This window comes from Nycticebus coucang, chromosome 18 (genome assembly GCF_027406575.1).
Source record: "Nycticebus coucang isolate mNycCou1 chromosome 18, mNycCou1.pri, whole genome shotgun sequence".
NCBI lineage: Eukaryota > Metazoa > Chordata > Mammalia > Primates > Lorisidae > Nycticebus > Nycticebus coucang.
Genome location: NC_069797.1, coordinates 22,446,507 through 22,473,774, shown reverse-complemented (window position 1 = coordinate 22,473,774; position 27,268 = coordinate 22,446,507). Strand labels below are relative to the sequence as shown.

At 50.1% G+C, this 27,268-nt stretch overlaps 1 protein-coding gene across 7 annotated transcripts; it reads left to right on the top strand.

The window, feature by feature from the left end:
- Nucleotides 1-27,247, top strand: DDX11 (DEAD/H-box helicase 11). 7 transcript variants are annotated; one of them, XM_053567607.1, is made up of 28 exons: nucleotides 1-124; nucleotides 4,378-4,458; nucleotides 4,823-4,970; nucleotides 7,647-7,895; nucleotides 8,418-8,504; nucleotides 8,753-8,910; nucleotides 12,043-12,088; nucleotides 12,988-13,095; nucleotides 13,663-13,750; nucleotides 14,136-14,344; nucleotides 15,837-15,989; nucleotides 17,050-17,096; nucleotides 17,403-17,482; nucleotides 18,349-18,393; nucleotides 18,515-18,582; nucleotides 19,583-19,621; nucleotides 19,799-19,907; nucleotides 20,022-20,147; nucleotides 20,653-20,765; nucleotides 23,054-23,126; nucleotides 23,456-23,559; nucleotides 24,456-24,605; nucleotides 24,848-24,916; nucleotides 25,033-25,136; nucleotides 25,545-25,629; nucleotides 25,899-25,977; nucleotides 26,148-26,302; nucleotides 26,389-27,247. In XM_053567607.1, the coding sequence occupies exons 3-28, from the start codon at nucleotides 4,827-4,829 to the stop codon at nucleotides 26,416-26,418; spliced, it is 2,718 nt and encodes a 905-aa protein (XP_053423582.1). In that variant the 5' UTR covers nucleotides 1-124; nucleotides 4,378-4,458; nucleotides 4,823-4,826; the 3' UTR covers nucleotides 26,419-27,247. The 7 variants fall into 7 exon arrangements, with proteins under 7 accessions (XP_053423582.1, XP_053423581.1, XP_053423578.1 ...); XM_053567603.1 differs by lacking the exon at nucleotides 1-124 and adding an exon at nucleotides 289-490 and having other exon boundaries at nucleotides 15,858-15,989; XM_053567602.1 differs by lacking the exon at nucleotides 1-124 and adding an exon at nucleotides 289-490 and having other exon boundaries at nucleotides 15,837-15,974.
- The last annotated feature ends 21 nt before the right edge of the window (nucleotides 27,248-27,268 follow it).

Genomic DNA, 27,268 nt, shown 5'->3' with positions numbered 1-27,268 from the left:
GGTAACCCGACAGGCTCCCCGGAGGACTAAAGTTAATTGAGTGCGGCCGCGATTTATAATTTGGCGGGGTTAGCCTGGTTTCTCGCCTGCCTTTCCTCAGCTAAGCAGTCCTGCTGGTGAAGCGGTGAGCGCAGTGCCTTGTGGTGACCGAGCTGAGGAGGAGATGGAGATGAGCAAGGATAGACTGGTGGAAAGGCACAGTAGGGGGCACAGCGTGCGCGGGACCTCTGTGCGAAGGGAGGGTGGAGTGGACCGCGGGAAAATTCCTGCGGAACTGAAGGGGCGGGCCAGCGTGTGATTGACAGGCGAGAGACCCCGGCCGGGGAAAGGGCGCGCTAAAGAAGGCGCCCTTTGCTATTGAGCTGCTATTGAACTGGAGCAGCCGCTAGGAGTAATGACAGCAGGTGACACGTCAGGTTTTTCAGTTTGGCCCAGCGATGGCAAGCACTTTTCATAAAGTATCTTATTTAAGGTCACTGCAACTTGATGAGTGAGTACTATTACCCGTCTCTATTTTACAGATGCAGAAACAGAGCCTTAAGGAGATAGTAACTAAAGCAAGGATACAGCTGCGATTCCAAATTTGGGAATCGCACCCTAGAGCCCATCTATTATTATTTTTGCAGTTATTGGTCAGGGTCGGATTTGAACCCGTCACCTCTAGTATGTGGGGCCGGCACCCCACTCCTTTGAGCCGCAGGCACCGCCCCTTAGAGTCCATCTTGTTAACATCTCTACACTTCTGCCCCTTAGAGCGGGAGTCAAGGCGGAGCAGGGTCCCTTAAAGAGGAATGTGGTGAATGCAATTGACCAAATTGTTGGCTTGGGTGTCACAGAACTGGACATAAATACTAAAAAATAACTGGTTGGGTTCCGGACAATATGGGAACTCAGAGGATGGAGATGGGAGGAGAGACAATGTGGATGTTATGAGCCAGACTATGCCCCAGCTGGTGGAGCATTGCCTGAGTGACTTGGCTCTGGATTAATAGCAGGTGCAGAAAAGCTTTTGTCTGGAGGGCCATGGAGTTTCCAGGTGTGTGAAGTTAAAACATTTTTAGGAGCACAGCAGTATTATAGTACTTGGAACAAAGTTGCCTGGGACTGGGTGGCTTAGAAATTGGTTTTCTCACAGTCCTGGATGATGGGAAGTCCAAGATCAATGTGCTGGCAGATTTGGTTCCTTGCAGACAGCCACCTTATATCTGTGTACTCACCTCGTGGACAGAGATCTCTCTTTTTTTTTCTGAGACTGTCTCACTTTGTTGATCTGGCTAGCATTACAGTGGCATCATCATAGCTCACTGCAACTTCAAACTTCAGGGCTCAAGTGATCCTCCTGCCACAGTCTTATGAGTAATTGGGACTACAGGTGTGCACCACCATGCCTGGCTAATTTTTTTACTTTCAGTAGAGACAGGTTTTTATTTTTGTTTGTTTTGTTTTCAGTGAACAGGGGGTCTTGCCCTTGCTCAGACTGGTCTTGAACTCCAAAACTCAGGCAGTCCTCCTGCATCAGGCTCCCAGAGTGCTAGGATTACAGGGGGGAGCCACTGTGTTCAGTGAAGATTTCTTTTTATTTCTCTTCTTAAAATACCATCAGTCCTGTTGGTTTAGGATCACACCCTCATGACTTCATTTAACCTCAGTTATCTCCTTAGAGACTTTATCTCCAAATGTAGTCACAGTGGGAGTTGGGTCTTTCCCACATGAATTTTGGTGGGGAGGGGGCACAGTTCATTGTATAGCCATAGTTGATAGTAAGTAAGTAGGGAGTGATAATTGTAACTGAAGAAAATGAACACTTTGAGAACTCACATGCCCCTGAAGTGCTCTCACAAATCCTACCTGCATTCTTGGGCACGAGATTTGCTGTGCAGTGGAGGAGCATTCTGAGAACTTGGGTGGGAGGTCATGGTTGTCTGAGAAAGTCACACCTCATGTCCTTGATGACACTTAGTGAATCCATTATTCTCACATTGATCCAAACCTTTCTTCTACTATGCTGCTTCTGAAATAATGAGAGCCATCATGACCTTGCCCACGGATATAAAATAGTAATTACTTTGTTCTGTATTATTCCACATTGTCACTTCGAGTTTGGTAACCAAACCTTGCCTTGTTGGTAGGAAGGGTCCTACTACCCTACAAAGCTGAAGGGCCTGGGGGTCTGGCAGAAGGTTCCAGTCCTGGATTCAGCCTCCTGTTCTGTTGAGTGACCTTGGATAAGTCAGTTAACTTTTCTGAATCTCAGTTTGTTCATCTATAAAATAGAGCTAAGAAAAATACTGACCATACAGCATTGTTGTGAGGTCATATGAAAACAGTCTGAAACCATTAGACAACCCTTGGGCTAGCTACTCAAGTCATGGGACCCCTGTCCACCAGTGTGAACTTGTGAAGAACAGAAACCTCTACCTACAGGCCCCACGTCTGGCTGGCTGTTCATTCGTTCATCTGGTTTTTATTGACAGCCTGTGAGATGCTAGAGCCCCTAGTTCTGGGTCTTGAGACCAGGGAAGAACAAGCCAGACAAGGTCTACTCACTAATGTGGTTTATATTCCAGGGGGGGGAGACAGAAATAAAATGGGTCAGGTAGTTTTAAGAGGTATAATGAAATTAAATATAGATAGTCCCTGGGTTATGAATCGAATAGGTTCTGTAGGTTTTTACTTAAGTTGGATTTGTATGTAAGTTGGAACAGGTACGAACAGCCTCCGTTTGTGAATTGTATGTCAGTCAAATGTTTGCAACTCAGGCACTTACTGCAATAGCCTTTGTTCATAAGTGTGAGTTGTATATAAGTTGGACATTTGTAATACAAGAACTTTCTGTGCAGGATAATATGCTGAAAGAGTGACTGAAAGCAGTGTGTGTGTGTGTGTGTGTAGGGGCGGCCAAGTAGAGGGGGAGACTTCTCTGACAAGGGAGCTGAGTCCTCATCATGGCTGGGCTGGGGAGCAGCAGGTGCGAGGCTCTGCTGGTTAGATCAGATAGGTGCTGACCAATCACTCAGTCTGTAGGCTGCCAAGGGCTCTGTCTTAAAAGGAGAGGAGATGCAGATGTGACTTTTCCCTTGGCACTTAGGACTATGAAATGTGAAAAAAATTTTCACATGGCACTGGGAGCTGAAGCTAAAAGAGAGAGTGGTGAAGCTTTGGGGTAAGCAGAAAGTCTGAGTCAGCTAAGGGAGTGACGTTATGGCTCCATCTGGCACCTGAGCAGGAGAATGAAAATTTGTGGGTATTTAACTGTCAGTGAGGCTCCCAGATAGTCTCCCTCCATTCTTACTCTCTCACTTTGTATCATTTCACTTAACCTCTCTTTTACTTATGCTGATTCTCTCTTGCAACCAGATGAACTTTGAAACAGAACCACGTTGAACCCTGGTTGTCCTTTCGTTAGCTGTGACTTTGAGCAATTATTTAGTTTCTGTAAGCATCAGTATCCAACAGCTGTATCCTTGTGGTGCTATACAGATCAAAGGGGCTAAATTTTCATTGCTGCTAAATTATAACTTAAGAACATCATGTTAACTACCTTTCCTCTCTGTTTTTTCTTTTTTTCTTCTGAGGCAGTCTCACTATGTCACCCTCAGTAGAGTGCTGTGGCGTCACAGCTCACAACCTCAAACTCTTGGGCTTAAGCGATTCTTCTGCCTCAGCCTCCGAAGTAGCTGAGACTAGAGGTGCCTGCCACAACGCCTGGCTATATTTTTGTTGCAGTTGTCATTGTTGATTTTAGCTGGCCTAGGCTGGGTTCGAAACCACTGGCCTTGGTGTATGTGGTCGGCACCCTACCCACTGACCTACGGGCGCTGCCTACCTTCCCTCTCTTAAATGGATTGGCACTGTCTCTGATGTTGTTGACGCCAGGATAGTAAAGATGGATTTTAGATCTATTAATATTAGTAAAGCGGGTTTTAGACTTATTAACATTTGTAGTTTGTTCTCCCAAATAGTCTGGAGCAGTGGTGTCCCAAAAAGAGGGTGTAGGAACCAGGATGAAAGAGTCAGTCACTACTCCAGATGAAGTAGTGACTGACTCTGAAAGAGTAGGTAAAAGCTAGCAATCATGGACCAAAGGTGCCTTGCTGATCTTGGTCTAGCAAGCAAAGAGAAATGTGGTGGTCTTAATTTTGAGAAGTTGTTCCAGCCAGAGTTCGGTGGCTGTGAAGAGAACTCTCCAGTCCAGAGCCAGAGAGCTCTCATTTCTTGAGGCCAGTGCAAGTATTAGAAGGAGACTGTGGTTTGTACTGGAAATAGAGGCCGGGGTAAAGTAATGAGCAGAGTAAAGATACTGGTAAGGGTATGGATGCACATACACGCTCTCTTGTGCTGTCTAAGCAAGCTGCTCTGTGTGCCCTGATTTTCCAGGTCCTCACAACAGGATGAAGTGAGGCAGCTTTGGCATACGAATGCTGCAGTGCAGAGGCATAAGAGAAGATTTCTGCAAAAGTAATTACAGGGAATCACTTTGATCCCAGGGCTGCACATCTTCAAGAGGATATCGCTGAGCCTTTTATAGGACTATTAGAAAGGTATTTAAGCAGCAACTGAATGGCAGTAGAGATTCCATTTGGGGGCTGTCCTAGGCTGTGTTGTGCTGTAGCCATTAATTGTCCCTGGATGCATTGCCTGATTCTGGCGTTGGCGTCATGTGGGCCTGAAAGGATGGAGAGATCATGGTCTCTTACCATTTTTTGACCCAACCTAAGTCGAAATTCTGTAACAAGTATGGAGATTTTAGGTTCTGCTGTAGATGTCAGGTCCCTTCTCCCTGTGTCACTGGAGAGCTACTATATTTATTTATTTTTCCTAGGACCATGGCGCATAGAACCCAGAAGATTGATGGCATCCATTTTCCCTTTCCCTTCACACCCTATTCCATCCAGAAAGACTTCATGGCACAGCTGTACCAGGTTTTGGAGGCTGGCAAGATTGGGATATTTGAGAGTCCAACTGGCACTGTGAGTATGAACAGGGAGAGACTGTGATTAAGAAAACTTAGAGGCAGTCTTACTTCTACTAGTAGCTTATGCAGGGATTGTCATGGTTTGAAGTTGGGCAAAGTAACATGTCAGTCTCTCTTTCTGAGTAATAGTCACTTCCCCTATTAAAAGTGTTAAACACAGCGGCAGGCTCTGCAAAACACGATGCTCAAGGCAAATGAGGATCGGAATGGCCGTGGAAGCCATACCCCCTAACACAAAAACTTTCCAGATTTCTCAGGGCACATAGTGCTTTGATATTGAGAAAGAGAAATTGTTTTGGCATTTGCAGTGATTAAATGTATTGTTTTAGTCTCCAGGAACTGGGTTACTGAGCTCTGGAGGGATCTGATCAAATGCCCTTGGTTTTTTTCCCTTGGCTGGAAACAGGGGAGGTGTTTATTAGAAGTTATTGGTTGAGGAGAAGTTGGGCTGTGGCAGTGGCCCCCTGGTCTCTCTTTTCTTTTGTTATCACCCTTTATAGCAAGTACTATGTGATGGTAAAATGTGTGTTGCTGTGAAGAGCCCCCACCTAGTCTGGGACCTCCTAGAGGAGAAGATCCTGTGAGCCACCTCGCCGTGTCCCTGTTCTCTAATGGAGCTTATCAAGGTTGGCCCTTGGAATGCTCTTAATCTGTGGGTGCTGAGGGAAGGAAAAAGAGAAGGTGACTCATCCCTGTTCTCTCACTTGCTGATGGGAGCATGTCACTCTTTGTGGAGGTGACACAGGGATCTCCTGGGACAGGAAGAGTATAGACCCAGATATTCTGTTGTTCCGTTTTGTTCTTTCATACACAGTGTATGAAAGACAGTAAGTCCTGTCAATTAACTTAGAGTGGGTCTTGAATATGGCATGCAGGTTTTCTTAGTATTCTGTTAGCATTCCTGCCGTTTAAACCCAGTGTCGTGCTGCCACCCCTGACTTGAGAAACACATAATTTTTCTCCCCACACTGGGTGCTCTGAGCTCCCCGTGGGGTTGAACATGTTCTGGGAGCTGACTCCCTGGCCCAGCCTGGTCTCTGGCTTCTCCAGAGACTCACCTGACCAGATCCTCCCTTTGGACCCTCCATGCCTGGTGGAACGCACTACAGAATCCTCTCTAGGAGAACTATGTGAGTCTTCTAGGCTGCCATGACATAGGCTCACAAGCTGGATGGCTTAAACAGCAGAAACCTGGCCTCTCATGGCTCTGGACCCTGGAAGTCTGATGAAGGTGTCAGCAAGGTCGATTCCTCCTGCAGGTCGTGAGGGAAGGTTCTGCTCTGACCCCACACTTGGCTTGTGCGTTGCCTTCTCTCTGTGTCGCATCACATCCCCTTCCCTCAATGCGTGTCTGTGTGCAAATTTCCCTTTTTATAAGCAGTCCTTATAAAGGTCTAGGGCCCACCATGGTGGCTTCATCTTACTGGATTACATCTGTGATGATCCTCTTTCCAAATAAGGTCACATGGTGAGATACTGGGGTTAGGACTTCAATGTAGGAATTAGGTCAAGGGAAACACAGTTCAACTCATAAAGCCTACAGGGAAAATTCTGGTCTTTAAGTCAAGAGTATTATTTTGCAGAGCTATTAATTTGCTTTAAAAAAAATTGTAAACCCTGACATTCCTGTGACTGATCATGTGGTGTCTACATATCAGTTGCCTAAAAGCTGAGAGACCACGGCGGCCCCCCTTGGCAAGTAGGTGGGATTTTATGCTGTACATTTTTTGGCCTTAATTCTTTATGGGGGTTATTTATCTAATTTATCACCTTCTACTTTTATTAACTTGCAGTATTTATATATAACATGGTAAACTACATTAAACCTTTTTTTTCAGGTTTGGCACCTGTAGCACGGTGGTTACAGCCTTGGCCACATACTGGCCACAGTACAGGCTGGAGGGTTCGAACCCAGCCTGGGTCAGCTAAACAGCAATGGCAACAGCAACAAAAAAATAGCTGGGCATTGTGGTGGGCTCCTGTAGTCCCAGCTATTTGAGGGGCTGAGGCAAGAGAATTGTTTAAGCCCAAGAGTTGGAGGTTGTGGTGAGCTGTGATGCCCTGGCACTCTACCGAGAGCAGCATAGTGAGACTCCGTCTCAAAAAAAAATTTTTTTTTATTTAGAACAGTGAACTGTATAATTAAACAAAGAAGCTCTTTCTAGCTTCTAGAGCCCAGTTTTTATTTCCTCCTTTTTCTTGTTTTTACTGGCTATTCTATAGCTAGTTCCATTCCTTCCTTTCCTAGTGTAGTCTTAGAGCATCCTCTAATGTTTAAAACCAGATCTTCTTTGAAGCCCTTACTAAAACGGGGAATGATCATTTGGGAAGCTTCCTTTTTTCTCTCTCTTTCTTTCTTTCTTTTTGAGACAGAGTTACCCTGGGTAGAGTGCCGTGGCATCATACACTCACAGCAACCTCAAACTCTTGGGCTCAAGCGATACTCTTGCCTCATCCTCCCAGGTAGCTGGGACTACAGGCGCCCGCCACAATGCTCCACTAGTTTTTCTATTTTTAGTAGAGATGGGGGTCTCGCTCTTGCTCACGCTGGTCTCGAACTCGTGAGCTCAAACAATCCACCTGCCTCAGCCTCCCAGAGTGCTAGGATTATAGGAATGAGACACTGCACCTGGCCTCCTTCTATTTCTGAAGATCATTTTTCTTCCTGCAGGGAAAGTCTTTGAGTCTTATTTGTGGGTCCCTCTCCTGGCTCCGTGACTTTGAACAGAAGAAGCAGCAAGAAGAGGCACGTATCCTGGAAACTGAAACTGGCCCTGCATGGAATAAAAAAGACCCACCCCCAGTTATCTCATCTTCCTGTGGGGAGACTGCAGGTACCCCGAGGCCCGCTGGAGAACCAGACTGGATTACTCAGTTTGTGCAGAAGAAAGAAGAAAGGGATATGGTGGCCCGACTGAAGGTGAGATCTGGAGTAAGAAGATAGTGATCAAGGAAGTAGCTTCAGCGGTTATTTTGGGGTGATCCCAAGACTCAGGTAGCAAGTGTTCCTCTTTGCCTTCACTGTGCCCCCAGCTCTTCCTCAGCTTTCTAGAGGCGATGGTGTGACCCCTGCTGTCTTTTTTCAGCTGATGTCAATAGGCCTTCTCCAGACAAGGGGCTGGTGGTTCCCATTTGGTGCTCACTTAGGAAAGGACCTAATCATTGCCATTGACAGCATGTTTCAGTGGCTGCAAACTCAGTTAAGGAATCAATGCGATGAGAGCCCGTGGCTTTGGTAGAGAGGATACAGATTGCCCGCCGGGAGCAGTGAGGCTGGGGCCTGTGGAGGTGGAGGGTCTGGGGAGGGGAGGCTGCAGCAGCTTGAGTGTTGGCAGGGCAGGTGCTGCGCAGAGGTGTGGACTGAGTAGTTCAGAGGCTTTAGGAAAGGCCAGGTTTGGGGGCTTCCTGCATGAGTTTCCTTTATGGCTGCCTCACCTTTCAGGAGGAACAGATCCGGAGGAAGAAGCGGGAAGAACGCCTGCAGCAGATCCAGCACAACGTGCAGCTCAAGTATGCAGCCAAACGCCTGGTGAGTGTCATCTCAGGGAGGGACCAGGTCGTGTCCAGGCAGAGTCACACTGCGCTGTGCAGACTCTGTCTCTGCTCCCCGAGTCCCACTGGCTAAGTTCTCCTCATCCAGGAGCTGGGCAGTGTGAAGAGAGGAGGCCCAGGTTTCTTCTTCTGAGCTCAGGAGCATCAGGCCGGGGGCTGGCTCTGCGGGAGTGGGTGTCCCTGTGCTGAGTTGTCGTCCTCTCCCATCTCCAATACCCTGTCCAGAGACAGGAAGAAGAGGATACCGAGAGTCTCCTCCGCCTCAGCAGGGAGATGCTGGAAGCAGGAACGGGGGCTGAGCAGCTGGAGCCACTGGAGTCTGGGGAGGAGGAGCTGGTCCTTGCCGAGTACGAGAGTGATGATGAGAAGAGAGCAGCTCGAGGGTGAGACAGCTGCTGCCACTTCACCCCCAGGTGTCTGCACTCTGTACCCGAGGAAGCTGCGGAACAGCGATGGGATATGTCTTTGCTGAGGTCACGAGGCTAGTGAGTGGAGAGCTAGGACCAGCGACCTAGCCAGGCTGGTTCTTAAATGTCAACCACACTGTGTGAAAACCATCAAGGCATCCTTAGCCTGAGTTTTTTCTTTCACCATATGGCTGCCTCTGATCCAGGCTGATAGGTTTTTTACTTGATGAGCCAAGCCATAACCTACTAGGTGAATTAGAAAATGCCAGAGAGAATAGGCAGGCCATTTTTGGGTACCCCTGTGAGAACCCCGTTTCCATTCACACTTTGACCTCACTCGCACCTTTCGACTGCTCTGGTGTGCTGTCAAGATGCTGTGTGTGTAGAGATGAATAGGACAGGATGGCCCCTGCCCTTGGAGAGCTTGCATTTCTGTGGTGAGAGACAGACAATAAATGTGAAAACTAATAGCTTCTATTTGAAATCACATTTGCCTATGAGGAGAATGAAAAAGGGTATAGTGGATAGAGTGTGGGGCTGCCCATCTGGGGAAGAGGTCAGGGAAGGCCCTCTTGGGAGCTGACAGTGAGCCAAACCCTGTAGGGCAAGCAGGACCCAGGGAAAGACCTGGGGGACAGTTGCAGACAGAGGCCTGCCAGTGCAGCGGACAGAAGTGAGGACAGGTGTGGTGTGGGAGGGGCTCAAGGCCCAGGTGCTGCAGCAAAGGTGAATGAGGGGAGAAAGGAAGAGGAAGCAGCTGGCATGTCGGTAGGCTCTGCAGGGGTCCTCAAACTGCGGCCCACGGGCCACATGAGGCGGTGTGATTGTATTTGTTCCCGTTTTGTTTTTTTACTTCAAAATAAGATATGTGCAGTGTGCATAGGAATTTGTTCATAGTTTTTTTTTTTTCTTTTTAAACTATAGTCCGGCCCTCCAATGATCTGAGGGACAGTGAATTGGCCCCCTGTTTAAAAAGTTTGAGGATGTCTGCTCTAGAGGCTAGGGAAGGGCTGGATGTCACTCTCATGCTGAGGGAGGCAAGGTGGTGATGTGATCTGATTTGCACACTAGCTTCTGGCTTTGAAAATCATGGCTTATCTCCAAAGGCATGAAGATTCCTATGGATTCTTCCCTCTTAGGGCCCCAGCTTGGGAGAGGGGTCTCTTCTGCTTCTCTAAAGGTGATGACAGGTTCCACGTTCATTGGTACTGGGGTCACCATGTCTGTCTGAAACCCTGCTTCGACTCTCATGAATGATAGTTTACACCCCCATGAGTTCAACTTCATCCTCTCTCTACCTTTCTTAAATGTGCCAGGCTTCCCCTATAGTATCCAAGGATTTGCATGTGTCCTTCTCTCTTTCTAGAACCACACCTTCCTTCCTTGGCAACTGTTTTCATCTCCTTTAAAGGTGTCTTAGTGGGCGGCACCTGTAGCTCAGTGGGTAGGGCACTGGTCCCATATACCGAGGGTGGCGGGTTCAAACCCAACCTCGGCCAAACTGCAACAAAAAAAATTGTCAGGCATTGTGGCGGGTGCCTGTGGTCCCAGCTACCAGGCAGGAGAATCGCCTAAGCTCCAGGAGTTGGAGGTTGCTGTGAGCTGTGTGACACCACGGCACTCTACTGAGGGTGATAGAGTGAGACTCTGTCTCTACAAAAAAAAAGAAAAATTGTGTCTTGGTGATCCCCGTGTCAGCTCCTCTCTGCTTTGCTCATGGACCTGTTTTGTGTTTTAGCTGTTTTCCCCTCCTCTGCCTTGCTGGACTGTAAGCTGTTCATGGCAGGAGCCAAATCTTTTTGATTTTCATATTTCCAGAGCTGACCTCGTGTTTGGCATTATAGTGAGCTCAGTAGCTAGTTGGCTTGAACAGAATCCTGAAGTATAATTACAGCTGAGAATTTCAGAAATGCCAAGGGTCAGGGGTCTAGGTGGGCTGAAGGAGGCTAGGGGCTCTCATGGGATTGTTTGCAGAAGTTGTACACAGGCACTTTCTACTGGTAGGAGAGGGTCTGTGGTTATCATTCTGTTGGCAGAAGGTCTGTGAGCTTGCAGAGAGCCTTTAAGAACTCCTGAACCTGGCGGCACCCATAGCTCAGTGGCTAGGGTGCTGCCCATATACACGGAGGCTGGTGGGTTCAAACCCCACCTGGGCCAGCTGAAACAGTAATGACGATTGCAACAGAAAGATGGCTGGGTGTTGTGGTGGGCGCCTGTAGTCTCAGCTACTTGGGAGACTGAGGCAGGAGAATCGCTTGAGCCTAGGAGTTTGAGGTTGCTGTGAGCTGTGACGCCACTCTACCCAGGGCGACAGCTTGAGACTCTGTCTCAAAAAAAAAAGAATTCCTGAACCAGACTCCCAGCAGCCGAGCAGCCTTGGGCTACTTCACCTTCCATCTTCCTACTAGCAGTCGTTAACAGTTGTGAGCATGGCCCGCAAGCCTAGAGAGTCTCTGAGCAGGCTCAAGAGAATATGCTCATTTTCCCACTTCCACTTACAACTTTCTGGAAGAGAAAATAGAGCCACATTTGTGTAGATTTTTTTTATTTTTTTGAGACAGTCTTACTATGTCACCCTTAGTAGAGTATGTGGTGTCACAGCTCATAGCAACCTCCACCTCTTGGGCTTAAATGATTCTCTTGCCTCAGCCTCCCAAGTAGCTGGGACTACAGGCACCTGCCACAACACCTGGCTATTTTTTTTTGTTGTTGCAGTTGTCATTGTTGTCTTAGCAGGCCGGGTCTGGGTTTGAACCCGCCAGCCCCGGTGTAGGTGCCTGGCACCCTAACCACTGAGCTACAGGTGCCAAGCCTGTGTAGATTGTTTTTGATTATCATTTTCAACCCCTGGAAGGTCCTGCTCACCTTTTCCTCCTTTACTAAAGTGCTTCCCAGGATCCTTGAGGGAAGGAAAGTGGGGCCTTCGGGATGGGTGGGGGATGGCAGTGCTACAGGGGCCTGTGCTGAGGCACAGATTTCTCCATCTGACTCAGGGGTCAGTGGATGTCCAGGACTGGTTGTGGGGGCTCAGTAGACGCTCAGCAGGTGGTGTGTAGCGGACCTGAGTGTGCTGAGGGAAGACCGTTCTCTCTGTTCTCTCGTATGTAGAGTGGACGAGGACGAGGATGACCTGGAAGAGGAACATGTGACTAAGGTAAGACCCATGTGCTCAGGTGCTGCTCTGTCTGGGCCCGTGTCCCACTCTAGGGAGAGTGCTAGAGTCACTCGGCTGCTGCTTACCCTCTGGTCAACAAAGGAGGAATGTCCAGCCTGTGGGCTCTGTGGCCTTCCAGACGCAGCCTGACCCCTCGTTGCTCGCCTGGCTGGCTGGGCCCTGGGAGCGAGGCCTGCGTTTGTAGCCCCAGCATGTTGAGGAGCAGCCACTGTGGGCTGAGCTCCAGGGTGGCTCCTGTCTCCTCAGGGTGGCGGTGGTGGGAGATGTGGGGAGGACAGGCAGAAGCGTACCCCCTCCATTGTCTCTTGGTGTGTTTCTGTTCTTCTCTGTGTTTCTTTTTGCATGGAGAGCTGTGTGCGGTATGTGTGGTCTGACCCTTTTCAAATTTACACATACTTGGTTTCATTTATTTAAGACTTTAGTTTTCTACTAAAAGTAGGTATTTTTCCCTATTTTTCTCTTTTGCAAGCCTTACTGCAGTAGAGACAGAGTATCCAGCTCAGCTTCCTCCTCTCACCTTGGGGATGTATATAAAACACCCCACTCCTACCCCCATGCACATTCCCTAGAGGGGGAATCTTTGCCATGTTAAGAATCACTACACAGGGAAAATACACTTTCTGAAGGTTGCCAGACCTTCCAATAGCGGTCGGATTAGAAGCTGAGTATGACTGACGGAAAGAGTTACCTCTTGTGGGTATTCTCTGGAACTTCTGGAGCTGCAGGAAACTGAGGGTCCCTGGACCCTTGTTAGATGAGACCTGACCTGACCTGCCTCAGTGTACATTTGTAGCCTCCGCCTCTTAGGTGACAGTGTGCTTGGTGTGCAGGCATGTCAGAGTCCCCTCTTTGAAATGCCTTTCTTCTCCCCCGAGCAGATTTATTACTGCAGTCGGACACACTCCCAGCTGGCCCAGTTTGTGCACGAAGTACAGAAGAGCCCCTTTGGCAAGGACGTCCGGCTCGTCTCCCTCGGCTCTCGGCAGGTAAACAGTGGCAAGGTATCTCAACCCAGGTGCCATCCTGCTCCCTTTCCTGTGCCTTTTTCTTTCTTTTTCTTTCTTTTCTTTCCTTTCTTTCTTTTTTTTTCCTTTCTTTCTTTCCTTTCTTTTCCTAGAGACAGAGTCTTACTTTGTCGCCCTTGGTAGAGTGCTTGTGGCGTCATAGCTCATAGCAACTTCCGGCTCTTGGGCTTAGGCGATTCTCCTGCCTCAGCCTCCTGAGTAGCTGGGACTACAGTGCCCGCCACGACACCCAGCTATTTTTTTGTTGTTGCAGTTTGGCTGGGGCCGGGTTTGAACCCGCCACCCTCGGTATATGGGGCCGGTGCTCTGCTCACTGAGCCACAGGCACTGCCCTCCTGTGCCTTTTTCTTGTCCAGGCCCAGAAAGGTGCTGGGTATGAGGCAGCTGCTCAGCCCCTTCCCTGGCCTGGCTGGTGGGTTGTTGGAAGGAAAAAAAGAGGTGGGCTGGGCTGGGCGGGTCTATCTGGGTTGCTTGTGTATCATTTGGCTAACACCATCTCTTTGCCTTTTTTTTCCTCTTATCTTGTAGAACCTTTGTGTAAACCAAGATGTGAAGCGCCTGGGTTCTGTGCAGCTCATTAACGACCGCTGCATGGACATGCAGAGAAGCAAGCATGGTAGTCACTCGGACTCCAGCGCAGCCGTGTGGGCCTGGGGAGAGTGGGGCTGGGCTGGAAGTGACCTAGGAACTGGGGCAGGTTGGGCCAGGGACATGGGAAATGAAGCCCATAGGTGTTTTAAATATGAAGAATGGCAGAGCAGATGCTGTCCTGGGGAAGGGAGTTCCTGCTTTCTGGCTCAGTGTCTAGTTCGCATCCCTGGCTTGGAGACGATTTTATATGCTCTTTATGGAGAACATAGAGTTAAATCCCAGAGTGTCCTGGTGGCCACATGAGCAGTCTTCAGAGGCCCCCACCCCCTGGAAATGACAGACCCACTCTTGGCCCCATGGACAGCTGTTGTCCTGTCTCTGTGCTCCCCTTGTGTGTGTGCCACCTTCAGGGAAGAGGAATGAAGCCAAGGAGGAGCAACCAAAGAGGAGGAGGCAGGAGAAGCGGGCTGCCTGTCCCTTCTACAGCTACGAGCACATGCACCTCCTGCGGGATGAGATCCTGGCAGAGGTGAAGGACATTGAGCAGCTGGTGGCCCTTGGGAAGGAGGCCCAGGCCTGTCCTTATTATGGGAGCCGGTTTGCCATTCCTGCAGCTCAGGTGAGGACTCTGGAGGGTGGGAAGCAGATCGTGGCTCTAACTGTGGCCTAGGCTGTGGGGATTCCTTACTCTGTAGACTGGGAGGAAGCCATGCACCGTGGTTAGGCTGTCAGCTGCACTGCTGCAGATGGCACTTCACCCATTCGCCCTAGTACGTGGGTCAGAGGAGGCCCGTGGATCCCTTGGTGGGTATGGGCTGCAGGGCCAATTGGTGTTATTGGGGACAGCAGATAGGAGTCAGGAGAGAGTGTGCATTTCTTGTGGAACCATAGTGAGAGGATGCCAGAAGTGGAGAGGAAGGCAGCAAGGGTGCTGCGGAACATGGCTGCATTTCCAAATGGCTTTTCATTTTCCGTGGCACATGAGAATACTGTCTTATTTAAGCAGTTTTAGGAAAAACTACTAATTTGGCAGGTCAGAATTGGTGTCTTACTTTTACTTGATGGATATGATTTAACTCTTTTCCTGCTATTTCCTTAACTCAAGTGGGCTTTGGAAACAGGATATGACTTGAGGAGTATTCCATGTAATCCAGGAAAGATAGAAGTAAGTTTTTAAAGACACAGGAACTGTGTTATTAAACATTTTCCACTGCAGCTATGTGCTCCCCAGCGCACCATCGTAACTGAGCATGGGCACCCACAGAGTCAGGGGAGCACGCAGTCCCCAGTGTCATTTTGTGTCCTCCTTCTGGACTGTCTCAGAGCAAGACCAGTGTTGGAGCCATTTATGTACAAATACCATAGGATGGGCTGAAATTGTTATGACCATGAATTTTTAAAGCAGTTTCACCTCATTTTGCCTTTCTGGTATTCCAGTGAAATGGCTGCATTCTGTTCATTGGGACCCTAGGTCCTAGAAAGATTATGTGGTCCACGTGTTTTCTCAGTGTGAGTGGAGATCGGAGGCAGTACTAACACCTAGGCCCTATGTTTCCAGTTTTCTGGATTTTCGTTTTGTATATCTGCTTTTTTTTTAACTGGAAAATCTTCATAACAACATGTACTTAAAAACTTAAGGATGCTTGTATTTTTCTTACCCCTACCTCTACTCCTATCCCTTATGTAAGATAGTGTTTCAGGCCCATTTTGCAGATGAGAAAGCTGAGAGAGGTTAGAACTTTTCCACAGCCACACAGCTGGGAAGTAACAATTCCAAGGCTGCTTTCTGGTGCACCTAGAGGCTTGGCAGTGTTGGAAGTTTGGGGGTCTCCAGAGCTATCTGCACAAAGGAGGTGAAGTAGTGGGGGTTCCGGTGTCCCCCACTCCTGCTCTTGGTTTGGTCAGGAGTCAGCTCAGCCCTAGTTGACGTATTTTGTACGCTTGACTTTGCACACAGAACTTTTGAGGGAAGGGTCTGTCACTGCCCATACAGTATCCCCATACATGGTGTAGGCGGGAAACAGAAGAGTTCATCCAGGAGCTCGGGAGGGGAGGCCAGTCCATGTGGGTGGAGTCCTGCCTTGCTCAGGCAGCTGCATTTCTCCTGCTAGCTTGTGGTGCTGCCCTACCAGATGCTGCTGCATGCCGCTACCCGGGAGGCGGCGGGCATCCAGCTGCAGGGCCAGGTGGTGATCATTGACGAGGCACACAACCTGATCGACGCCATCACAGGCATCCACAGTGTGGAGGTCAGCGGCTCCCAGGTCGGTTCGCTTCCCCTCCCAGGCCAAGGACTTATATCGGGCAAAGGGACATGGATCCTTTCTCCAAATACCTGGGCTTGGAACTCCTCCGGAGATGGGGCTTGGGAGAGGGTGTCAAGCTGAGTTAAGGTGGGGACTTGTCAGAAGCTGACTGGGGTTTTCTAGCAATCTCAGAGCTCTGGGGACCCAGCACTAATAAGGTCTGCCTGTCCTGCATGTGCCCTTGTCATCCTGAGTCCCCCAGCCTAGGACACTGCTCTTGTAACCTGGGCTGATGACCAGAGAGAAGCAGGAGTCCTCCTGGGGATAGTCTTATTATTATTGATGTGGCTTTGAGGGTATTTAACTGATGAATGCTCAAGATCTCCACAAGTCACTCTTTTTTTTTTTTTTAATTATTTATTTATTTATTTTTGCAGTTTTTGGCCAGGGCTGGGTTTGAACCCACCACCTCTGGTATATGGGGCTGGCGCCCTACTCCTTGAGCCACAGGTGCCACCCTCCACAAGTCACTCTTAAAATCTCCTTCAGTGTGCCCTGCACTACACTAGGTATATGCCATGGGAGTGGTATTCCTCTTTTGTATCAGGAACTCAACAATAGTTAAGCAATGTTCCTTAAGCAGTTCTGCCTAAGGTCACACAGCTCGTGATGCGGAGCTGAGATGTGACCACTGGTTTCTCTGATGGTGAAACTCTGATGAATTCCTACCACGTCTACTGACCAGGATGCGATGGTGACCTTGAACCATCACTCCTGGAGACCCCAGGTCTTTTCTTCAACCTAGTACAAACTAGCAGGGAGATACTCCTCCCTGACTCAAAATGGACACTTGAGCAGAACTTCCCTTCTTTCTCTTCCTTCCCCTCTCTCAGCTCCTACCAGACTAAGACCCTTTAAAACCCATCCCCTTTGCCCCCTCCCCTCACTTGGATTGCCTCCTGTGTGTCTGGGGCTGGCATCTTCTAGGCATAGTTTAAGATTTCACTGGCAGCCCTCAGCTGCTTGCCCAGAGCCTCGTCTGCCTTCACACTGGTCATTCTTGGTGTTGTCTCCCCAGCTCTGCCAGGCCCATTCCCAGTTGCTCCAGTATATGGAACGATATGGGTGAGATACTGCCCTCTGAGGTAGACGGGAGAATGCCATACGGCCTCAGTGGCCCCTAAGCTGGCCTCTGAGAGGAAAGGGGGGGTGGTACTCAGCCTTGTGCCCTCAGTGGGGTGTTGGGTCATTGTGCCGTCCATGTCCTCGGTCCGTCATGGGTACTCCCCACACAGGCCTGGGATGCTAGGGGCAGAGCCTCAGGCTCTGAGGGCTTGGGGCCATAGCTTGTGACTCCGGGTCTCTAGGTGGGGAGGCCATGGGCACGGTGTCATTGCAGCACTGCCTCTGTGTCCACTGCTCTCTCCCCAGGAAGCGTCTAAAGGCCAAGAACCTGATGTACATCAAACAGATCCTGTATGTGCTGGAGAAATTTGTGGCTGCGCTGGGGGGTAAGAGACGTCCCCTGCCCCATGGTAACCAGCCTGCAAAACTTGCTGATCTTCTCATCCCTTAGATGCCAGGCTGGATGCCTAGATTTTCTGTGTCCTTAAAAATTGTTTTGCTTGTTAATTAAGAAAATTCTTATTCTTTATAGCTTAGTTTTCTGACTTGAGATCTTTTCTCTAGTTATTTGCCCATGTTCTGAGTTCTTTTTATTTTGCAGGGCGTAATGACACGCCTTGATGTGAATATGGGACATTCTGTCACAGTTGCAGAGCTTTGGGGTCTTCAGGGCACTTGGGCATTGCCAGTGTTGTCTGCAGTGTAGGAGGGCAGCAGGCATTTTAGCCCTTACAGACCAGCAAACTGCAGCTCAAGCAAGGGCTGCTGGTGGTTCAGGAGCCTGTCGGCAACACTGGACTCTGGCTTTAGCCCCCGTGCCATGTGTGTTCTTCTGGGCCACATGCCCTCCCTGTGTCATGTGGCCATCCCTCAGAAGTGTAAAAATGAAGGGCAGAAAGCCTGTGGGGTCTCCTGAGGGGTCTGGTCTCGTGCTGGTGTCCTTCACCAACACCTCTCCTTTGCTGCTAGCTTGCTATGTGGGCTTGCATAAAATGGCTGGGTCCTTTGTCCCTGCCTCCTGGAGCAGGTGTCACAAGAACAAACTGACAAGGCTTTGGTTCCAAACACGTGGGCCCGACATGAGAGACCCCTGAAAGCTCCTGTCCTGTCCGTGGGCTCCTTGTGTGTATAAAGGGCAGAGAGCAGAACAGAAGCTGTTCACACATGCCTGCTCTTCTGACTGATGGGTACAGGGAGAGAAGATGGGGAAGTGGGGAGCTTCCATCCTGATCTGTTGGGATTCTCTTTTCAGGGAACATTAAGCAAAACCCCAGCACACAGAGCCTCCTGCAGAAAGGTGAGAGTCACTCTTAGAGGGCCCAGGGCTGTGACCTGAGCCTTTTCTGAGCTTAACTCTGGGACTCAATCCCAGGGCTTTGGGGTAAGGATCCCAAAGGCCTTTTTTTGTCTCCTCTCAGGGGTGGAGCTGAAGACCATCAATGACTTTCTTTTTCAGAGCCAGATTGACAATATCAACCTGTTCAAGGTAGAGGCTTTCTCCTTTGTATGTTACCCATCAAATTTCTTTCTTGTCACCTCCTGTGGCAGAGTACTATGTTACGAGAGAGAAGGAATAAGAAGCAAATTCCTGTCGTCTAGCAGTGTAAAGTCTGAGGGTTTAAAGCACAGATGGATGGGGTATGGCCACTGGCCCTCGATCCCAACCTAGTAATTTAGAAACAGTGACTGTCTCTATGATGGAGTACTAACTATATTCTAGGCAGTGCCCCAGGTTCTGTGGCTCTGAGATATTAAGTCCTGTTACACTTGTGAGTACAGAAAACCAAAGCTCACAGGTCACCTTGGGAAGGTGATGTGCACAGGCCTCCCACCAGTGAGCCGATGGTGCATGGCTCAGCTGGTATACCAGCCTGGCTGTACTGATTTGGCCCTGCCTTCTTTCTGGAAAAACCAACCTTCCCCTGGCTTACCCATTTTGGTCCTTTTCTCTGCCATTGTTCCTGTTAGACAGCCCGGAAATCCAGGTCATCTTAGATACTTTTCTCCCTTTTCGTCTCACACCCACACAGCCACCAGGCTGAGAGCCTCAGACAGGTCTGAATTTCCCCCTGGTTACCCCCCAGCTGTGACTTCCTCTTGCTGGCCTCCCACTCCCCTTGCTTCTGTCCTCTCTTCTCATATGCTTTGTGAACCGCCATCTAGTGAATGTTCATTGCAGTATGACACTCTTTAGAAAGCTTGAAAGGCCCCAAACCTCTCAGTTCTGCCTGCCATGCTGAGATCTGGCACCAAAGTACTTGAACTGTGCACCCCAAAACCCACCTCTCCCGAGCAGGCCCCAGCTCACCTCCTCTCTGCCAGGTCAGATGCTGTCACCAGTAAGGCATAACTCTTATGGAACATCTTTAGAGAGAGGAGGCAGTGGGCTGTGCTCCCGGGTTGGAGGAAGGTGGTGACCTTTCCTTGCAAACATAGATAACACTCGCTCTGTGTGTGCACCTGCCTGCAGCTGATGGGTTTTACAGGTGCAGCGGTACTGTGAGAAGAGCATGGTCAGCAGAAAGGTACCTGCTCCCTGTCCTGGGCCTGCCCTTGAGGGACTCCAGAGTGCCCTGGGTTCCCTTGTTGCAGAGCAGCCTTGCTGGGGTGGAGGGACGTGGCCTGGTAGAGCCTCTGGTGCACCCAGTCTCTTTTCCCTGCTGTTGTTCATGCGGTGCACTGTGCTCTCCATCCCGGCCTAGCTCTTTGGCTTCACAGAACGGTACGGAGCAGTCCTCTCCTCCCAGGAGAAGCCCAGACTGACAGGGTTTCAGGAATTCCTACAGCGCCTGCAGCCTGGGGTGACTGAGGGTAAGTCAGGAAGGTGGCAGGGCCGGGCTGGCTGCAGGCCCTGGGCTGAGCATCCCTTTCTTGTGTATGGCCAGACTTCAGGGAGCCCTCTTCCCCCTTGCCTGCTCTGTGCAGCCCCTGCAGCTCCTGTAGATGAGGGCCAGGCCAGGGCTCCCACTTCCCCACTGATGCACATTGAAGGCTTCCTCACAGCTCTCACCACAGCTAATCAGGACGGCAGGGTCATCTTGAACCACCAAGGTAATGAGGTACTTCATGTCCAGGCTCTGTCCCCAAGCGGTGCCAACCTGAATCATGGGAGCCACGTCATGAAAGGAGTCTATCTGTCCATCCTGACCCCTTCCTGGGCCAGGAAGAGGAAATAGGGCAGCCTCCTGCAACCTGGGGCCAGCAGTGGAGGCGGGGAGGGCCAAAGAGGTGCTGGGAGATCAGGGCCTGTTGGGCAAGATTCCTAGAAATGCCCTGTGGCCTAGTGGTTAAAGTGAGGTGGGCTTTGGTTTGAGTCATTTGTTGTTTCTGTCACCTGTGAGCTGTATGACATGGACCAGCGTCTCTGAAGCTCAGTGTCCATATGTGGAAAGGGAGGCAATAGTACTGTCTCTCTCAGAGGGGTGGTTGATCTAGAGGTTAAATGGGATGGAATTGATGCTGGCTCTTGTGCCATGGGCATGCCCCTTCACCCTGACCCTGAAATCTGGGTGGGCCTGCACCCACCCCTTCCTCATTGTTGCTGTCCTCTTTTCAGGCATCCTCAGTCAGAGCAGTCTTAAATTCTTGCTGCTGAATCCAGCCGTGCACTTTGCCCAGGTGGTGAAGGAGTGCCGGGCTGTGGTCATTGCAGGGGGCACCCTGCAGCCGGTAAGGACACCAGTCCAGCCTCTTGTGCTCCAGGTCCCCAAAACAGAAATGGGCTGGCTCAAGCAGTGTTTACTAGGTGGCCCTGGGGTTCCATCCTTAGGCTGGAGGGAGAGTGGGGCTGCTCTGGACTACCCATGGGGTCAGATCAGACTTTTCCTGGGAAAGCCCATCTCTAGTTCATAGTCTCATGTAGGCACCTCAGTGCCATTCCCTTGCCCTGCCACCATAAGTCAACCTTCTCTCAGAAACCTAAAATGTACTTTTTTAATAAAAGTATTATGGGGCGGCACCTGTGGCTCAGTGAGTAGGGCACCGGCCCCATATACCAAGGGTGGTGGGTTCAAACCCGGCCCCGGCCAAACTGCAACAAAAAAATAGCCGGGCGTTGTGGCGGGTGCCTGTCGTCCCAGCTACTCGGGAGGCTGAGGCAAGAGAATCGCTTAAGCCCAAGAGCTGGAGGTTGTTGTGAGCTGTGACACCACGGCACTGTACCGAGGGCAACAAAGTGAGACTCTGTCTCTAAATAAATAAATAAATAAAAACATATAAAAGTATTATATTTTCATTGTGGAAAGCTGAGATGAGCAAAAACAAGAAAAGTACAATTCTACCAACGAAAGATTCATTTTGGTGTATAACATTATAGTCTTTCTGTGCATAGTTTTTACATATGTTTCACACATATTTTAAAACAAAAACAAAAATGGTGTTATCGGCTTGGCGCCTGTGGCTCAAGCGCCTAAGGCACCAGCCACATACACCTGAGCTGGTGGGTTCACATCCAGCCCGGGCCCACCAAACAACAATGATGGCTGCAACCAAGAAATAGCCGGGCGTTGTGGCGGGCGCCTGTAGTCCCAGCTATTTGGGAGGCGGAGGCAGGAAACTCGCTTGAGCCCAGGAGTTGGAGGTTGCTGTGATGCCATGGCACTCTACCCAGGGCGACAGCTTGAGGCTCTGTCTCAAAAAAAAAATAAATAAAAATAAATAAATAAATGGTGTTATCCTTACATGCTATTGTTTACTTTTTTTTCACTGAGCACCAATGTGTCGTACACATTTTTACCTGTCAGTAAGTATGCATTTATTCACTGTGCCTGCTGTACTCCGGCTGCAGCATGTTCCAGTCATACGTATATTTCACACAACCAGTCATCTTGGTAGATACTTAGGCCATCTCCAGTTTTGCTCTATTTGAAACAATACTGTGTTAATTATAACCAAATCTCTGCACAGTGATGATTTCAGCCTAGAAAAGGATGAAATGCCGTTCAGAATCCAAAAGAAGTAGTTCACAGCTACCTGTAGCTTTTTTATTTTTCCATTTTTCATGTAGATTGACGGATTTTTCATAGATTTTTATTCATTCCATGTATTAAAGTTGTTTATACTCATTGTTTTTGAGGCTCATATTTTCTCAGACTTGACTGGTCGGAACTCCATCCTACCTCTGTTCCTTTTTTGGGGGGCAGGGTTAGGGTTTCTGTCGCCCAGGCTGGAGTGCAGTAGTGCCATCTCATTTCAGCCTCCCGAGTAGCTAAGAGTACAGGTACATGCCACCATGCCAGGCTAATTTTTAAATTTTGTGTAGAGACGGGATCTTGATACATTGCCCAAACTGGTCTTCATTCTGGCTTCAAACAGGCCTCCTGCCTCAGCCTCCCAAAGTGTTGGGCTGAGATTATAGGTGTGAACCACGGCACCTGGCCCTCTGCTCCTTTTAACACAACCCCATCAGTCTTGCTTTCCAGCACAACTGAATGTCGCAGGCTCAGCATGTAAGTTCCTTCCCCAGAACCAGACTCATTCAGTTTTCCAAGAGCCTTGTTTTTTTTCTACTGGGGAATGATGTTTAGAAATCAAGACCTGGGTGCTAGGGTGTTTGTAGCGCTCCTAGATTGTGCTGTTTATAGGGAATCAGTAGACAGACCTAGGAAAAGTGTTTTAAAAAATAAGTTCATATTGATATTTCTAAATAAAAATTAAATTTATTCCCACTAGTGATCTGGTGGGTTGAGAATCAGATGTGTCGAATTCCCTTCACTATTCCTACACGTAGTTTAAATGTGACTGTCAATGCTGGACGTTGTTAACATTTTTTTTCTTTTTGCCAGTTTGTTGCTGCCTTTTACCTCTTTGTTCTGTTCATGTGTATTTTTGCTACCTCTTAGCCCAGATTGCTCTCTTTTCTGTTCTCTCTTTCCTGCCCCTCTACCCCAACTCAGGACTGGGTCCCTTTCTCCTGGTCTTCTGGGAGGTCAACAAGGCCTTGACGTTGTGGTCTACAGGTGTCAGACTTCCGGGAGCAGCTGCTGGCCTGTGCAGGAGTGGAAGCAGAGCGAGTGGTGGAGTTTTCATGTGGTAAGGAGCTGTGTCTGGGGTGGGACGTGCTTGAGCCAAGCACTTCGCAGTCTGGCCCCTGCTGTGCGAGTGTGACCACCCACTGTTACCAAGCCCTGGGCTGAGGAGACCCCAGGGTGGGAGTCCCTCTGTGTCCTGGCTTTCTCGGGAGCTGAGCTTCCCTCTGCAAACACCCTCCCCCTGCCATCTGTTTGCCCCATTCTGCTGTGGTGATGGGGTTTGTGGGCCAGTGTTATCCATCACTCTTCCTAGTCCGGAGGATGATAGGGCTGGGCTCTATCTTGTAAAGCATCTGCACCTCCAGTCTTCAGCTCCCTGGGTCTCACCAGGTCACGTGATCCCTCCAGACAACATCCTGCCTATTGTCATCAGCACGGGCATCTCCAACCAGCCGCTGGATTTTAAGTACCAGCACAGGGAGCTGCCACAGATGGTTAGTCTTGGCCAGCCTGCCTTACCATGGCCATGGTTGGGGAGGGAGCTTCTCAGTTGGGGGCTGCTGTGATCCATCCTGAGGTGTTCGTCTGGGAGCCTGCTCTGGGTGAGCAATGTCTGTTCAGATGTTTATCAGGTCTGAGTATGCCCACCCACCCCTGCCCATCAGGCTGCCAAATAAGTTTTCTGAAAACCTCTGGACATTCCCTTCAGCACAAAGCAGACTTGTCTCCTTTGTATCTGCCCCTGCCCAGGTCTTGATGCACATCTCTGTAGTATGCCTGGGGTGTTCAGTGCTTGGCCTGCCATAGTGGGTGCCCATCAGGACAATGGCAGTTGAAGAAGGGGGGACTAAGGGCCATGGCAATAGGAAGTCTTATCTCTGGGGCATGACCACCATGAGGGGTCACAAAGAAGGTGGTCAGTCATTAGAAGCAGCAACTGGGGCTCAGCACCTGTAGCTTAGCAGCTAGGGCGCAGAGCTGGTGGGTTTGAATCCAGCCTGGGCCTGCCAAACAACAATGACAACTACAACCAAAAAATAGCCGGGCGCTGTGGTGGGTGCCTGTGGTCCCAGCTACTTGGGAGTCTGAGGCAAGAGAATTGCTTAAGCCCAAGAGTTTGACATTGCTGTGAGCTGTGGTGCTATAGCCCTCTACAGAGGATGACAAAGTTAAACTGCCTCAAAAAAAAAAAAAAAAAAGGCAACAGAGAGTGTCAGGTGTGGGGTGGGTGTCTCACAGTCTACTGATTTCCCACCGAGGGAGCCACTGGGCAAAGTTCTCCTCCCTGGCTTTAGTCACACTACGAGTCCCTCAGGTTTGAATCCCAAGATAAAGATGAAATTTATGGGGGGAATTTCACAGCCTTTGGGGGGTTCTTTGTCTTCCTTAGATGGATGAAGCAGGTCGCATTCTCTTTTGCTTGTGCAATGTGATTCCTGGGGGAGTGGTCTGTTTCTTCCCCTCCTATGAGTACCAGCGCCAAGTCCATGCCTACTGGGAGAAAAGTGGCGTGCTATGCCGCCTGGCCTCCAGGAAGAAGGTGAGTTGCTAGAGGCCACACCTCCTGCTCATGGGGACAGGGCCACCCACGTTTCTTCGTGGGATTTCTCATTCTAAGTGAGGAAGGTTAGGCTTCTCCTGGTCCCCGACTACAGAGGATTTCCCCACAACCTGTAATACTGAGGCTCTCCAGTCCCCCAGCTAGAAAATACAGGGCCTGATGGAGACCCGAGACCCAGTGCTCTGACTCATATCTGGGAGACATGCTCTGTCTGCTTTCAGATTTTCCAGGAACCCAAGAGTACAAACCAGGTGGAGCAGGTGCTGACAGACTATTCCAAGTGCATTAAGGTGAGAGGTGTCACTCTGAGGCTTAGGTCTGGAGACCGGGGGGATTCACAGGTGAAAATATTTTAGGTGACATCCAAGCTATGTCTCAGCAACTCTGGGCTGGGTCTGTCCCATAGAACTGTGGCCAGGTGAGAGGCAAGATGGTGACTGGGGCCCTGTTACTGTCCGTGGTTGGAGGAAAGATGAGTGAAGGGATCAACTTCTCTGACAACCTAGGCCGGTAAGTAGTGGTCCCCTCTCATCTCCTGGGGCTATAATACACAGCTGCTGTGCGTTCATTGCTGCTGGACCCCTGCCTTCTATCTGCTGCCCTCTGAGTCTGGCCAGGCTGTGCGTACTCAGGGTTCCTTAGCAGTGGAGGAATGTTTCAGCCAACTTGATCTGTCCCTTGAAGAACAGGTGGGGAATTAGGCAGACCACAACTTTACTGGGACTCAATTCATTGGCCTAGACTGGATCTCAGTACACGAGGCAGATTTGTTCCAGGTGTTAGGTATGAAAGCTGGAGTGGCAGATGGCAGAGGGACAGCGCAGCTAGAGAGGCTCAAGGAGAGAGAGAACGTAGCAGCGGGCGGCATGGGTTGAGGACTCTGGCAGGGCCTGATGCCCTCGCTCATCTCCACCCTAGGTGTGTGGTCATGGTGGGCATGCCCTACCCCAACATCAGGTCTCCAGAGCTACAAGAGAAGATGGCCTATTTGGATCAGACCCTTGTGAGTGCCTCCATTATTTTAGAGGATGCAAGAAAAGCAGGGGTGGCAGTGTCACCTTAGGTTGAGAGGGCACGGCCCACTAACCCGTCTTCCTGTCTACTCTAGAGGTTTGGCTGCACCTCCACACCTTCTTAATCTCCTCTATGGTGTCACTAGTGGCATCTGCTATTGGCGTTGGCCCTTGAAGCCTCCTGGTCTGTTTGCCCAGGGAGAACTGGGACACTAGGCAGGAATCAACCCTCACAGGTCATCCCCTTTACCCTCTCTAGCCCAGAATCCCAGGGAAGGGCCCCCCAGGGAAGGCTTTGGCGGAGAACCTGTGCATGAGGGCTGTCAACCAGTCCATAGGTAAGCCCAGGAGTGCTCCTGGCTAACGAAGTGGGTGGGTGGAGAATGCAGTAACAGCAATATAAGAGGGGCTCACTTGCCCCATCCCTCGTCTGAGGGCTGAGGAAGGGGAGAAGAAACCCTGTGGGGATGGCAGGTTGGCCTTAGAGCTCCAGCCCATGCCCATTCAGGAAGGGCCATCAGGCACCAGCGGGATTTTGCCAGTATTGTGTTCCTGGACCAGCGCTATGCCCAGCCCCCAGTCCTGGCCAAAATGCCAGGCTGGATCAGAGAGCGTGTGAAGACCAAAGCCACCTTTGGCTCTGCCATTGCCATGTTGCAGAAGGTGAGTCCTACTGCTTCCTTCCCCCACCCCCTGAGACTTCCTCCTGCCCTGAGGTCTGGTTTGTCACTGCCTTCTGTTCCCTGCAGTTCCATCGGGAGAAGTCTGCCTCTTCCTGATGCACAGTCGTACCATCTCCAGTGGGCAGGTGAAGGAAGGGTCTGGCACCAGTGGTGGTGTTTGCCTTGGGCCTTCCTGGGAAGAGGAAGCCCAGAGGGAGTGTGGAGTGCAGGATGCTGCCAGGGCCCAGACACAGGTAGAAGAGGCCATGGGAGACAACTGGCCTAAACCTGAACAAATGGGGTCTTGGCCATCCTTGGACATGTCCCAGGGCAGCCCCCTCCCTAGAATTTGAATCTTTCCTCCCATTCAGTGTGGCTATGAGGTCACCCCTGCTGCCTTCTCTTTTTTTTGCAGTTTTTGGCTGGGCATGGGTTTGAACCCGCCACCTCCGGCATATGGGGCCGGCGCCCTACTCCTTTGAGCCAGGCGCCATGCTCCCCCCACCCCCCCTTCTTATGCCTACCTGCCTACCTACCTCTGCCCTTTGTACCTTTGCACTGCATGGTCAGCTAAAATGAGCTGTTCTAGACTTTTCACCCTCTTCTAAATTTAAGCTGTTTCCCATATCCAGCCCCTCGTGGCCCTAGGGCTCCTGCTCCCCAGGGGATTCTGAGTGTCCCTGGATGTCCTCTTTCTGGCCTAGCTCCAATTCTCCCTCCAAGTCCCCCTCCCTGCCTGTCAACCACTTGAGCAAACTCCAAAACAACTTCTCTGTGGCATCATCAATTATGCCAAGGGCCTTTAGCTTCTTAGCATGACCATTTGAGACCCCCATGTTTGTCACTGAGACACTTTTTTCTGTGGGAATATATGCCTGCACCAGCTGCCTCTGCTGGCTGTACCTCCTGTGTTTGACCCCAGAGGACGGGGCCCTGTTCTTGAATAAAAGAGCACTGTTGGTTTCTG